Genomic DNA, 16302 nt, shown 5'->3' on the forward strand with positions numbered 1-16302 from the left:
TTGGTAGAAATCAGGCCCACTGTCAGCCCGGACAAAGAGAAGAAAGTATACCAATAATGCTTCCTTATGGGATAAAATGAAAAAACTCTGAGAACTCGATGGATAAAAAAGAAATCAACCCTGCAAAATTCTATATCACATTATTGTTTTCTGAACAATAACACTTACAGACCTCCAAGGGAGACAGGAGAAACCCACACCAAAACAAACTTTTAGAAAAACAGGGTGTCACTCTAAAGTTCTAACCAGCTATATATGCTGGGATGGAGCTTAAGAGTGTCAACAAAACAAGTATGAATATATGGTCACAGTGACCTAGTGTTGGTATGGTTAAATTACTTTTACTAAGATGTATCCATATACCAATTTTTATAAGCGTAGTTGAAACTGAGTCTAATATATTGAGGGTGTAATGAATGAACTGATGGAAATACAAATTGTTTACTCAAGCATGAAACTTGGGTCACAATGACCAAGTATTGCTACCATTAAGACAATTTCTCTGAGACACAATCACATAGCATATTCATGAGCATTGATGAAATAAAGCCCAAAACACTGCAAGTGTCAGAAATGAACAGCTGAAAATACAGGTAATTTGAATGTGAAAACTGGGACATAATGACCTAGTTTTTATATGGATAAGTCATTTTTAGAGATGAATCCATGAAACAAATTAAATGTGTAGCTGAAATAGGCCAAGAAACTAAGGGTGGAACGAAACAAAAACTGAAATTAAAAATATCACTCAAGCATTAAAATTGCATCACGCTGACCTAGTTTGGGTATCAATGATTTACTTTCACTGAAATGTATTTCGTGTGCCAGTTTTCAGAAATTGGGTCCAGCATATGGATGGATGAGGAAACAAATAGCTAAATATACAAAAGTCTCTTGGACATGCAAATCATATCACAGTAACCTGAGATATTTTCACCTGATCTACATACCACTTTTCATGAGCATTGATTAAATGAAGTCCAAGATATTAAGGGCATAATGAATAAACAGATAAAAATAGTAAAGTCATTCAAGTATGCATATTAGGTCACAGTGACATAGCTGTGGTATGGTTAATATCATTCATATGCATCTACATACCAATTTTCATCAGTCTTGGTGAGTTCAAAATATTGAGGGTGCAAATGACAAAAAAGGAGAAAATACAAGTTACTCAAGTGTGCAAATTAGATCACAGTGCTCTAATTTTGGTATGTCTAAGTTACTCTTCCCGACTAGCTTCAAAGACATATTAACATTATTAGGCAATAATTCCTCTTGTTTTCAAAGAGTTCTATGTGCTGATATTTCAACCACTTTGTAGAGTGAAACATTTCCAGTACAAAAACACTTGGATCCAAATGAACATTTCAGTCTGAGAAATTTTGGCATGCTAATTCTGTTTCATTCAAAGATGAGAAATCTTGGAACCAGAAAACGTATTAACTTTTATGAGAATTTTGATTTATCAATGATTCAGTTTTGATAGATCTGACTGTATGTAGAAACTGGTCAGGAGTTAAATTTTGTACCATTCTGATTCCAGTAAATAACAATCTTTCATATTCATATTTAGAAGGAAAAAAACACACAGGGATTTACTCAAAGAAGATTATAGTAGTTTAGTTTTTTTAAATTAACAAATAACTGTATGTTGCATTCTTAGCAACAAAAATGCCCCTAAAAAACTATGATTATTATGGTTATTCAAATATCCTGGGTAATTCGCCTGAACTTTCCCTGAACTTACTCATATCTGATATACACAGAAGATTTTCCTGCACTTTGTTTTGATGGGCATAGGGACTCTACCATTTGATAATGCCAGAAACTTGGGTATATTTTTGCAAAAAAACAGTAACCAGGCAAAGTATAAAGAAATAAATACATTTTAATTAAAAAAAGGATTCTCAAAGTAACTAAGAACTTATAAGCTAACTTGCCAACTACATAGAATTTTTTTATATACCCTGCTGAGTACCTGTTCTAATTGATTTTGAAGATTTGGCATATAAATACCTATTGAAAATCAGCCACTGTGCAATCAGAATCTGTATGATCCAAATCAATAAAATGACTAAACAGAATCTATATGGACACTCAAAATAAAAAAGTTAAATAAAATTTGATAGGACTGAGTCAGAAGTGAAATCTAAATAACACCAATAATATAAGATAGGACATTGTTATATGTGATATCTAACTACTTCCAATAAGATTTGATAGGACAGTGTTACATGTGATATTTAAATACTTCCAATAAGATTTGATAGGACAGTGTTACATGTGATATTTAAATACTTCCAATAAGATTTGATAGGACAGTGTTGCATGTCATATCTAAATACTTTCAACAAGATTTGATAGGACAGTGTTACATGTGATATTTAAATACTTTCAACAAGATTTGATAGGACAGTGTTACATGTCATATCTAAATACTTCCAATAAGATTTGATAGGACAGTGTTACATGTCATATCTAAATACTTCCAATAAGATTTGATAGGACAGTGTTACATGTCATATTTAAATACTTCCAATAAGATTCGATAGGACAGTGTTACATGTCATATCTAAATACTTCCAATAAGATTTGATAGGACAGTGTTACATGTGATATTTAAATACTTCCAATAAGATTCGACAGGACAGTGTTACATGTCATATCTAAATACTTTCAACAAGATTTGATAGGACAGTGTTACATGTGATATTTAAATACTTCCAATAAGATTCGATAGGACAGTGTTACATGTCATATCTAAATACTTTCAACAAGATTTTATAGGACAGTGTTACATGTGATATTTAAATACTTTCAACAAGATTTGATAGGACAGTGTTACATGTCATATCTAAATACTTCCAATAAGATTTGATAGGACAGTGTTACATGTCATATCTAAATACTTTCAACAAGATTTGATAGGACAGTGTTACATGTGATATTTAAATACTTCCAATAAGATTTGATAGGACAGTGTTAAATGTCATATCTAAATACTTTCAACAAGATTTGATAGGACAGTGTTACATGTGATATTTAAATACTTCCAATAAGATTTGATAGGACAGTGTTACATGTGATATTTAAATACTTCCAATAAGATTTGATAGGACAGTGTTAAATGTCATATCTAAATACTTTCAACAAGATTTGATAGGACAGTGTTACATGTGATATTTAAATACTTCCAATAAGATTTGATAGGACAGTGTTACATGTGATATTTAAATACTTCCAATAAGATTTGATAGGACAGTGTTACATGTCATATCTAAATACTTCCAATAAGATTTGATAGGACAGTGTTACATGTCATATCTAAATACTTCCAATAAGATTCGATAGGACAGTGTTACATGTCGTATCTAAATACTTTCAACAAGATTTGATAGGACAGTGTTACATGTGATATTTAAATACTTCCAACAAGATTTGATAGGACAGTGTTACATGTCATATCTAAATACTTTCAACAAGATTTGATAGGACAGTGTTACATGTCATATTTAAATACTTCCAATAAGATTCGATAGGACAGTGTTACAAGTCATATCTAAATACTTCCAATAAGATTTGATAGGACAGTGTTACATGTCATATCTATATATTTCTAAATGCCATAAAGAAATCTTTGTATTTTAAACCTGAACTAAAATTTTCATTTACTTTTTTAACATAAAAACTGAGAGATGTGTAGCTGCGTGATATACACATATACAGCTGAATAAATAAAAAATCACACACACACCTCAATAGCTTAAACCATCGATGGACAAAAGTGAATCAGTCAGTTTGACTGATCAGTATTATGAGAATACAACCACTGCAGAACCTGAGTACCTTACATCCTGAATGGACTGAATGAGTCAGTCTGAAAGATCTCTCTCTCTCTCTCTCTCTCTCTCTCTCTCTCTCTCTCACACACACATACACACACACACACAGTAGAACCTCACAGCTCAAACCACTAATGGAGTGAATAGAACCTCAATTGCTCAAACCACCAAACGGAATGAGTAGAACCTCAACAGCTCAACTACCAATGTACTGAATAGAACTTCAAAAGCTCAAATCCACAAATGGACTGAGTAGAACCTCAACTGCTCAACCACCAATAGACTGGACAAAACCTCAATAGCTTGAGCTTCCAATGAACTTAATGAATCACTTTGATGGTTCAGTAGTTAAACCTCCAATGGACTGAGTATAACCTCAGTTGTTCAAACCTCCAATCAACAGAGTGAATCAGTTTGACAAATCCAAAGTTACAGCACACACACAGAGAGTAGAACCTTACAAGCTTAAACATCCAATGGACTGAGTATAACCTCAATAGCTCCAACCTCCATTTGACAGAGTGAATCTGTTTGACAGATCCATAGTTACAGCATGCACACAGAGTATAACCCCAAAAGCCTGAACCTCCAATGGACTGAGTATAACCTCAGTAGTTCAAACCTCCAATCAACAGAGTGAATCAGTTTGACAGATCCATAGTTACAGCATGCACACAGACTATAACCCCAAAAGCCTGAACCTCCAATGGACTGAGTATAACCTCAATAGCTCAAACCTCCAACCGAGTGAATCAGTGGACATATCAGCAGTTTGAGCACACATACAGCAAAACCCTGTTATAACACTTCATCATAGTACGAATTTTAGATATAGCACAATCGTGGCATGGCTCCTGAATAGTCAAATATTTTTTCATACATTAAAAAATAAAAAAATTCAAAATCTGAAAATAATGTGTAAAAGTTCATTATCACTTTGGGGAAGAGATCAAGTATGAATTCAAATATAACACAATTGTGGCATAGCTCCCCAAAGTTTACAATATTTCACTGATTTCTTAAAGCTCTGTGCCAAAATAAACACGAGTTTCATTTAATGCTTTGGAAAGATGTGATGTATTTTGAAGACTGATTGTCATTGATAATGCCTCTTAAATAAATATTTAACAAAGAGATTAGGAACAAAAATCATTGGTCAAAAATGACATTTCATTGTATTTATAAAATATGGAACTTACTAGGAAGTTTTGCACAATGAACATGTTTAAAAACAGATGTTTACATTTTCTCCCCAGATGTACTATTTAATAACAAAAACACTGGGCTTAATTTGAAACCAATTTCCCCCTTAATTCAAAGGCTCTTTCAATATTCATGCAAGTTTGTCTAAGAATTATGTGTATATATTCCATATAAGTAGGGATTCAATGTAGAGAATTCCTAAGCAATTGCATCAGCTCTTAAAATAACTTAATAATGTTCATAATGATCATCATCTCCCTGCAAAATTTGCAAAAAAGCTAAAGGTTTTTTATATTTTCTACTCTAAAGCTCCCTGGCACTGAGAAAACTAGAAAATAGAAGTATTATACAGAGAAAGAAAATGAGGATGAGTCACATCTACACACTGTTAATAAGAAAGTCATACCATTCCCATTTGCTCCTGTTGATACTAACCAAATAAACATTGTAACTTGTTACTGCATGCATGCATTACTGGATCAATATTCGATCTAGAATTAATCTTTTGTTTCAAAAAGCTCAACAAAAGTGACCTGGCTATTTTAAAGTTTTTATTCAAATATTTATTATGGCTTAGTCAACTTTACTGATAGGTATAGGAGTCTGCATGTGACATTGACTGGTTAGCTAATATAATGATCAGACACAGTCTGCATGTGACACTGACTGGTTAGCTAATATAGTCATCAGATAGTCTTCATGTGACACTGACTGGTTACCCAATATAGTCATCAGCCACAGTCTGTTGTATGCAAACATTAGCAAGAATACAGACAAGGAAAGTGTTTGAGTGTAAGGGTTCAATGTCTTTTACAAGTGCTTCAGCTACTGTTTGCACACATCAAACCGTATATGTTCATATTCTTAGACAAGCAACCACTAAAAACATATATTGAAAAGTGTATTCAAGCATTTTTAAGTCCAATGTCTCCGTATGGCTGACTCTGCAAAACCATATGTGCCAAACCATACAAAAATGTAGGCATTCTAAATGTATAATTACCATTCATAAATAAATAAGATTCACATCTGATTTTGAGCTTGACAAAGCCAAAGCAAATATTTCTAATATTAGATTCAACTGCCAAGTAACCTTGATTGAGCTATCATAAAGTGCATCATGTATAATGGCATTTACAAAAAAATGGATATGCAAGTTGATGGAAAAAAAATTAAAATGCAAGTTTTAAGTAAAACAACAAATACCTCTGTAAAATTGTTACATTTTATTGAAATATTAGAAATTAAGTAACATGAAGTGCCTGATGTAACACTGCAGTGTGGACTCAGATTTTCTTTCCTGTTAACCTATGTTCTTCATCCACAAGACTTTAACATCAAGGAAAGGTATAATAGTCAGTTTCTGATACATTCTGAATTGTACCCTGCCTTTAATCTCGGAAAGTATTTCTCTGGCACAGCTAAAATCTCACTCAGAGATTAATGTTAGATTTATGCTATTTTTAGAAGACAGAGCAACCTAATGTGCATGACAAGAGCATGGATGTCAAGCCATCTCTTGTATTCTTACAAACTAAAGTCATTATATATATATATATATATATATATATATATATATATATATATATATATATATATATATATATATATATATATATATTAACTAATACTATAATGGCTACAATGTTATAAAATAGAAATAAAACCAGTGACAAAATTCTCTGAATAATACAAAGGTTTTATAAGTAGAATATTTAAAGATCTTTCATTACATGCCAACTATTTCACAATACTGCAGTCCAACATAAAAGTGGCTTTATTCAATAAAAAAAAATTTAAATTCATGTATCAGTGCTTAAAATGTTTGGATATCTGACAACATTTTTTAAAAAAATAAGTAATTTGGATATAATTATTATTATAGAAGCTAGAAATAATTAATAACATACACATAAATAACACAGTAAACAAAATCTGAATAGAACTCAACAATTAAATACTGAAAAAATATTTTACAATAAATACCGACATTTCTATCATTACTTTATAATTATGAAATTTAATCAGATTTTGAAATCATGAATGTATAATGATAATAATAATAATAATAATAATAATAATAATCATAATCATAATTTATATTTTAAATTATAGTACTCTTTATATATTTTTCTTAGGAATGATGATTGCTGTACTGCAATAATATTAATAATAATAATAATGTTAGACTGATGTCTTATGTTTGGTGCATATATATATATATATATATATATATATATATATATATATATATATATATATATTAACTCTATTTAGAGGACATTTTTATTAACAATTAATTTTTCATTGTACTTATGTCGCCACTTTATTTTAATTTTAGCAGACAAGGCATTGTTGGCAGTAGGTATCTTGTATGTTGTATTCAATATTTATGTACTGACTTTGTGTTTGGTAAACAAGTGACCACATAACATCCCTGCACCTTAACACAGATATTTGGCTATTCCATCCCCTAAAAATAGCATGGATTCAACTATGTATTTGCCACTGATTATAAAATTTTGCCAAATTACAATAACTTAAGTGAATGGAGGATAGAATGGTTAGAAATCCGCAAGGTATGACAGGACTAAATAATTCTGAGCAAGATTGTTATCATACCTGGTAAATACTTTCTACGATTGATGGAGAGTGACAATTCAGAATGGGTCAAATCTTGATTTCAACCCAAAGGAAAGTACTGAATTAAAACAGAATTGTCCTTCTTGCTTTTCATAATATTGTGTGGACTACAAACACAAGACCATAAAACTAATACAGAAATGTCATAATATATTACCGGTAGGATTACTATAAAACATCATTAATAACTAGGTAAATATTAAAATATGAATACTTTCAGCAAATTTCTAAATTCCATTATAAAAATAATGTACTGAAAGATGTCCCTAAGTGAGAATTATAAAATCTTTTATATTCTTGTTTGCATTGCCTCTTACCAAAATACAAGTAAAATACTATTATAAACAGTAATGCCAGAGATCGATGTGACTAAAATGAAATGGTTTAAGTACTTAATGTCAATTTCACTGCATGAAAAACTGACAGAATATCATCACTCATTTATTTTGTAGGTATTGCATATTTCATTTGCAAAAATAATAATACAAAATTTGAATAAGCTCATACGCAAGTACACCATTTACTGAGGCACAAATTGTGTAGTACAAACCGTACCTTGGATCCTCGCGGATGACAATTTGTTGCTTCTATTGATGTTAGACATGGCAGATGGGGAATAGCCCATAGTTTCTGGTCTCTGAAACAGACAGCATGGGAACTTTTATTATATTTATCTTGCAAACTTCTTATGCAATTATGAAGGCATAAAACATTATTAGGTTTTCCAGCTGCTATGAATGCAAAAAAATGTCATGAGACGGGAAATATGAAGTGCTCTTTATCTCTTAATATTCAAGAGTTACAACAAAATAAGCAGCGGAGATTTTCAATGCACACATACAATGCATAGATAAAAATTATCAGCTGTAAGAAGCATCCCTAAGTAATGAATGATTAATTTAAACCAACAGAATGCCATAGAGTTTCATCTAAATGAAAACTATAATGATTTAGATATGATGGAATAAAATGTTTCCAGATTTTCAATTAAATATTCTTTCTCATAATAATGTGTTACCTCATCCTCAATTTCTTGCATTCTGGGTTTTTTAGGCTTCACAGCCTCCTCCTCCGAGTCCTCTTCAGTCTGTTGGTAAAATACATTAGTTGCAGTAATTATTCTCTGCCATGTACAGAATTCTGACAAAATTAAACTTTATGACTACGACTCGCATGATTAATTTGTCAACTGGCTTAAAAGTTATAGAGTTTCTGTGCAAGAGTCTATACCCAAGATGCAAGGTTTATCACTTTAAATAACTGTAAAGCTTAGTGTTATAACAATCAAATGTATGTTATCATGTCAAATTACAGTCCTCTTTATAGTCATAAAATTTTGATGAAATGCTGGACTCAAACATCAGGTTTCACATTTTGAATTTTTATGAAACTGACGGACTTGTACATTAGGTTTCACATATTAAATTTTGATGAAATACTGGACTCAAACATAAGGATTCACATTTTAAATTTTTAAAAATTGAGGACGCGAACATCAGGTTTCATTTTTTAAATTTTGATGAAATGCTGGACTCAAACATCAGGTTTCACACTTTGAATTTTGATGAAACTGATGGACTTGTACATTATGTTTCACATATTAAATTTTGATGAAACTGATGGACTTGTACTTTAGGTTTCACATATTAAATTTTGAGACAGTGTTAGAGGTTGTAATCAAACAATTTTTATAAGTTCCAGGAAATGTATGCAGTTTTTATGATAAACTTTCAGAACTGGCTTAACATTGGACCAGCAACTAAAGACACAAAGTATTTTGGGTTTGGTTTGATGTTCTGCAGTTGAGCAACACAAGTAGGTAGTTTAGTGCCAAGGCAAATGGAGTAAGGTGCCTTGCCCAAGGATGCCTTGTTAGCTGACCCAGGTTAATCTGATGTAGAAACTGAACCTGCACCCTTTCATTTGCAAGTATGGCATATACACATTAACCACTGAGCTATTGTGACTCCTAGAAACAAAAAGAAATTCATTTAAAATAAATAGAAGCTGATTTTAAATGTCACTGATTAAATCTGAAAATTACTGTTTGAATGAAACATGGTCCCAGTTTGGATAATCATCTTGAATTTTCTTTATAAAAAATTGTTTTTTAATAACTATGACAATATTATTGCTTGGTTAGAAATTTTTTTTTTAAATGAATACCAAACAGTTATCATAAATAAAGATACTGACATAATAGCAAAATTGCTGTTAAATATAATTTTGTTTCATTTTTTAAGAAAATCTGAGGATCCTCAATTTATTTTTCAAGAACAAATGGAGGTAAACAATGTAAAATTACTGATCCGTTTTTCACACATTTTGTTTATTAATACCTTTTTATATTTATATAACATCTCAATATCAAGAGAAAAATGCAAGATCATACAAGATCTGACTGAGATGCAATCAGAAATGTGTCCATATATCACAGATGTCCCTGACAATATGATGCAAATAAAGGGCTAAGTTATTAATCAAATAGAGGACAAAACTCCATATTGTTCAGCTGGAAAATAATAAAAACCAAACTTGGCCTACACATAAAGGCTCATATTATTTCAATCAATGAAGTACTTCCAAAGTTACTGAGTAGAAATTACTGGGCAAAGTTCTAAGTCAAATAGGGGCAACAATTCGGTGTGCATGATTTAGATTTTCAATGTAGCTTTCAAAATTTTAGTCATATACATATCGCTTGGATGTCTGCAGTGTGGCAGTTTATAATGATGTCTAGCACTGAAGCATCGTGCCACATCACATTATCCTGACACCAGGCCGACCAGTCCTAATACTAGCCTCATGGATGCTGAGCAACAGGCAAGGCAGCCACTAGTACTAATTCTATACATCTCTGAAATGGCCAGGGTTCAAACCTGCAACACACAGATGCACACACACCCATCCGAGGCAGACACTCTAACCACTTATGCCACCAGAACGATGGCAACAACTCTGTATTTCTTCAGAAATTAAACTTTGCTGGAAAAGAGTGAAAATAGAACCTAGTCTGGGTCTTTGCAATAATATGCCTCCCACTAAAAATCTGATTTAATTTCAGAGACTCAATCAAAAATTACTGAGCAGAAATGAAGTTCTAACTCAAATTGAAACATAACTCCATAAAACTGGACAAGAAAATGACGAAAATCAAACTTGATCAAAGAGATCTTAAAGTAAATCCTGATAACAAATTTGGTTTCAATCCATATGTCCTTCAAAAGATTTTGAGCAGGAACAAAATTTGTAATGGATGTTGTTGTATTTGGTTTAATGCCATTTTTCAGCACAAAATAAGCATACATGGTAGCCAGGTGGAGGAAGAACATGGAAAAACTCCAGGAAGAACCACCAACCCACAGGAAGCTACTGGCTATCTTTTCACATACCCATATTGGCCAAGCCTGAGACTCGAACCCACATGGACAGAGGTGAGATGGCAGTGAAAAAAGTGCTTTAGAATATTCAGCCACCTTAGGCACCATGGATGGGATGGAACTGACAGAATGTATGGAGATTTGTAACACTATGTACCTGTGTACCCTTCCAATGATATGGCTGGAGCAGGGTGGGGGGGGTAATATTTTTGAGAAATTTAGTGAAACATGGGTCACATATGTGCTGATGGTGTGACTTAAATAGTTAAATAAAGCTTACTGAACCTGTGATTACAAACTGACCAAAACTTAAAAACATCGGATTTTCAGAAACTTTACATAATGTTTTCCTCAATGTGCACAATTTTACTGAAATCAAAAATTTTAAGTATCTCTCCAGCTATTATAGTTCTTGAATTAAGTTCAAAGTTTGTGACAACATGGCATATTCCCATGATTTGCTCAAAGCAAACAAAAACAAAAACATATCCTTCACCCTATCCCTACCCATCACACTGCAGTCAAAAAAGGGGCATAACTCTTGGTCAAAATTGTACAAAAACAATAATGGTCAAAATGCATAGCATTCCACAAAAAACTGCAAGAGTAGCTACATTCACGAAATTCTTTCATACAATGCATGTACGTATAAGTTGAAAAGGGCAATTACTCTTGCCAATAAAAGAAGCACAAAGATCTGTCAATTCTTTTAATAACAGACGAGTGTTGAAACCACCTTTATTATTCTGAAGCAACATCAAACTTTTCAAGATGATGTGAGCACCATGGAGGCCATATTGGATGTAAGATCAGTACCATTTTCATTTAGGACCAAGCAAACATCTTAAGACATCTTTTGCTGAAGACCTCTACATCAATACGGCCATCATTTCAGTTGGAGTAAAAATAATATGATTTTGAAGACTGCCAATGTGTTTGTCATAATGTTTGTCCATGTAGCGCCATTTTCATTCAGGACCAACCTAATCTTAGGATGAATGTTTGTGCAAGGTTTCAAGGCAATCCTCCAAGATATAACTTTAACCAAACTTGTGGAAGCTAAGTGATTTGTTGATATGCATTTCTCTGGGTCATGACAGCAATGGTGATCAAATTTCACGACAATCCATCTGAAACTGTGGGACTAGATACGCTAATGATGACTGTGTTATTCATCGCATTATGCTATAAAGCAAAATGGGCAATAACTCAAACAGAAGTATGGGGAATAATGTCAAATGTTGATATACACATCTTCTGGTGACCAACTTTCAGGACAATCAATCAAAACTGCAGGACTAGTTGTGCTAACAAGATAGTGTGATGCAAGAAGAAAAAAAGGGCAATAACTCTAAGAAAATTTGCGGGAGCAAAGTTATTAGTCACCGTGCTCATCTTTAGGTGAGGACCATAATATTTACCAAGTTTCAATGTAATCCATCAACAACAGCAGCACCAGGTGCACTAACAAGACTGTACCAAATGGAAGGAAGGATGGATGGAAAAACTTAAGGATTAAAGAACTAGCTACACTAACAAGATTGTGCCAGATGGAAGGAAGGATGGATGGAAAAACTTAAGGATTAAAGAACTAGCTACACTAACAAGATTGTGCCAGATGGAAGAAAGGATTGATAGACAAACATAAGGATTGCCATATACAATTACCTCCAAAATGGAAGTATAAAAATGTTAATACCAAACATCACAAAAAATCCTTGCAAAGATAAACCCTTTCAAATATACATTAACAGGAAGTATTTAAAAACAAAAGATAAAAGGTAAAGCTATTTAAATTCTGATCAAGTTATGTAAAATAAAAGACAACAGTAAAAATTATAAATTCTTTAAAGTATAGGACCTTATGAAAAGAAAACGAACTATGTTGGCTGTAAAATTTTATCTCACAATTAAAATTCTCTGGCATAAAAACAGATGATAAATAAAAGACAATTTAATGCTGGCAACACCAAAGACAGCTTAATGCTGGCAACACCAAAGCATGTGATAACTGTATTCAAATGAAATTTCACATATAAACACACAGCCCCAACGACTTGTTTTCTTAAAAAGCCCATAAAACATTAAAACAAAACAAATCAAAGAATCAGAAGTAGACAAACTTACTATACTATGTTCAGAGATATCATCTCTGAATGAGACATGTCCAGGGGGATTCCTCTGTAGACCATGTTCATCATCGGATGAATTGTCCTCCTCTATAGATGGTCTTGACACTTGAAACTGGTTGGGGGACTTTGAGGGAGTACTGGGCTTGGGCGGTGGAGTAGCACTAAATACCGGTGAGGGTGTTATGCTATGTGGATTAGGTGATGCACCAGGTGACCTTCCAGTTCCTGGTATTCTTTTATTCACAACTCTTATTTGCTCTGTAAAATGGCAGCAATGGACAGATTAGTAACCGTAAAAATGTCAACTTATAGATTTTTGCAAAATTCTCTAAACCAGTGGTTAGTTTTTGAAAAATATTTTCGAAATATTTTGCTTAAATAATCAAAAGAAAATGACATCTAGAACATGATAAATTTCTTACGAACTTATAATTTCTTCAAAGAAAATGAAGACTCTCATATCAAAAGCATTCAATAGTTTCTTTTCTTTTCTTATCAAGCTTCAGGAAAAGGGAAAAGTGAAACTGCAAATTTCATTGTCAAATGTGGCTACATTTATATAAGTATCAGTGGTTACTGTCATATACTTTTTATGATGTGCCCATTTGCAAAAGGTGTATAGCAGTAAGTGCAAATTAACTGATAGGCACAACATGAAATTGATTGATAGGCACAACACAATCCATGAAATTAATTTGACATAACTGAGGATAGTTTAAACTTTAGTTATAACTTATGTAAAACAAAAATTAAAACAATATGTTTAAAAAGTTCTTGTTTTCTTTCCTTGGAAATGAAAATACTGATTCGGCTTTTTCAAGCTACTACCGAATATACTCGCTTGTAAGTCAGATCCAATTGCAAACTGCACAGACATCGATCTGCTATTGCACATTTGCACCGGCGGATCTCGGCATATGCAGTTTGTTATGACTGATCATTTGAATAAATAAGACAGACCCAGATCTGCCAGTGCATTATGTGATGGTAGGTCAGGGTCCATTTTGTTTGTAGTTGGTCCATTCTTATAAGCAAGGATATTCTAATTCTTCATCCATCTGCTACATGTATCTCAATTTGACCAGATAGGTACCAATCTTATATTGGTCATCTGCTGACCACAGATTTTACTGAATGCAACAGTTTTGAAGTTACACTGAAAATAACCCTAACCATAACAAATTCAAGCAGTTTTACAAATTAGATCATGGTCATGAAATGAGACTCAGATGTCACACACAGCATTGACTGACATTAAATCAATGTGAATTCTCCACTGAAAATATAGCAAAGTTTGCCAATATCAATAGCTGTATTTACACAAATACTGATGCCAATCCACCTCCTTTTAAGCTGTATTTACACAAATACTGATGCCAATCCACCTCCTTTTAAGCTGTATTTACACAAATACTGATGCCAATCCACCCCCTTTTAAGCTGTATTTACACAAATACTGATGCCAATCCACCTCCTTTTAAGCTGTATTTACACAAATACTGATGCCAATCCACCCCCTTTTAAGCTGTATTTACACAAATACTGATGCCAATCCACCCCCTTTTAAGCTGTATTTACACAAATACTGATGCCAATCCACCCCCTTTTAAGCTGTATTTACACAAATACTGATGCCAATCCACCCCCTTTTAAGCTGTATTTACACAAATACTGATGCCAATCCACCTCCTTTTAAGCTGTATTTACACAAATACTGATGCCAAACCACCCCCTTTTAAACTATATCTACACAAATACTGATGCCAAACCACCCCCCTTTTAAACAATATCTACACAAATACTGACGACAATCCACCCCCTTTTTAAACTATATCTACACAAATACTGATGCCAATCCACCTCCTTTTAAGCTGTATTTACACAAATACTGATGCCAATCCACCTCCTTTAAAGCTGTATTTACACAAATACTGATGCCAAACCACCCCCTTTCAAACTATATCTACACAAATACTGATGCCAAACCACCCCCCTTTTAAACGATATCTACACAAATACTGACGACAATCCACCCCCTTTTTAAACTATATCTACACAAATACTGATGACAATCCACCCCCTTTTAAACTATATCTACACAAATACTGATGACAATCCACCCCCTTATAACATGAAAGTCAATGTCAAAATATATAACAAATTCATCCTTAAAAACCAAAAAGCTTTAACACAGATTAATCATCAAATATATTTTATGACAGACACAAGAGTTTGGTTTGGTGCTTTTACAGCACAGCATCACAAGTTGGTTATTTAGTGCCAAGGCAATTTGAGTAAAATGCCTTGCCCAAGGACACATCACTATAGCTGACCCAAGCTGGTCCGATGGAAGGATTCAAACCCACACCCCTTCTGTCATTAGTATGGCAAGCTAACCACTAAGCCCCCACAGCTCCTCAGACACAAAAGTAACCATGACATTCACCATAGTGACTGATATATCAAAACTAAAGTTCTTTTTCTTGAAAGTAGTTCCAACTTTTTTTTAAATTACAAATAACTGGAAACCGACAATTCATTGTGAGCCCTGTGATTACATTTTATTAGTAAAGTCTGTGCTGAAGCAAAGCATTTTAAATTTACTGTCAAGAGATGACAAAAGTTTAATAAATTTTCTGCTCAATATATACACTAATTTTTATTTTTATCATAATTATTTTTACAATGTTGCCAACACAATTACCTTTGAACAGACAAAGAAGAAAATAGCTAACCCATGGCATCATTATAAAGTATCAAACAATCTGCATTTGATTCAATTAATTAATCAATCAATCAATCAACAGATCAATAGATCAGTAAGTAACAAACACTACATTCCCATTTCCAATGTGTTCCATATTCCCAAAAATCCCAATCCGTGCAATTTAAGCAATGTGTAAACATAAGACAAGCAGTGTTCTTGTACACCAAATACATAATTTATTATTATTATTATTATTATTATTACTATTGTTGTTGTTGTTATTATTATTATAATTATTAGTATTGTTATTATCATTTTTATTATTATTAGAAACAATGTGCAACCGTTCTATAATGGCCATACAATGTTCCATACAATTTTGTTCTTTATGA

At 32.7% G+C, this 16302-nt stretch overlaps 1 protein-coding gene across 16 annotated transcripts in view; it reads right to left on the bottom strand.

Moving 5' to 3' along the window:
- LOC149804145 (uncharacterized) overlaps window positions 1–16302 on the bottom strand; it is a 304793-nt gene that overhangs the window by 215087 nt on the left and 73404 nt on the right. For 15 of the 16 annotated variants that reach the window (XM_089954101.1, XM_089954104.1, XM_089954103.1 and 12 more), the window contains 4 exons: window positions 13199–13461; window positions 8710–8778; window positions 8247–8328; window positions 5455–5478 (listed from right to left, as the gene is read on the bottom strand). In XM_089954101.1, coding sequence (XP_089810227.1) covers window positions 5455–5478; window positions 8247–8328; window positions 8710–8778; window positions 13199–13461 — 438 coding nt within the window. The remainder of the gene's footprint in view (window positions 1–5454; window positions 5479–8246; window positions 8329–8709; window positions 8779–13198; window positions 13462–16302) is intronic. The other variant, XM_089954099.1, reaches the window with a different exon arrangement.

This window comes from Sinohyriopsis cumingii, chromosome 3, assembly GCF_028554795.1.
Source record: "Sinohyriopsis cumingii isolate HCF-2022 chromosome 3, ASM2855479v2, whole genome shotgun sequence".
NCBI lineage: Eukaryota > Metazoa > Mollusca > Bivalvia > Unionida > Unionidae > Sinohyriopsis > Sinohyriopsis cumingii.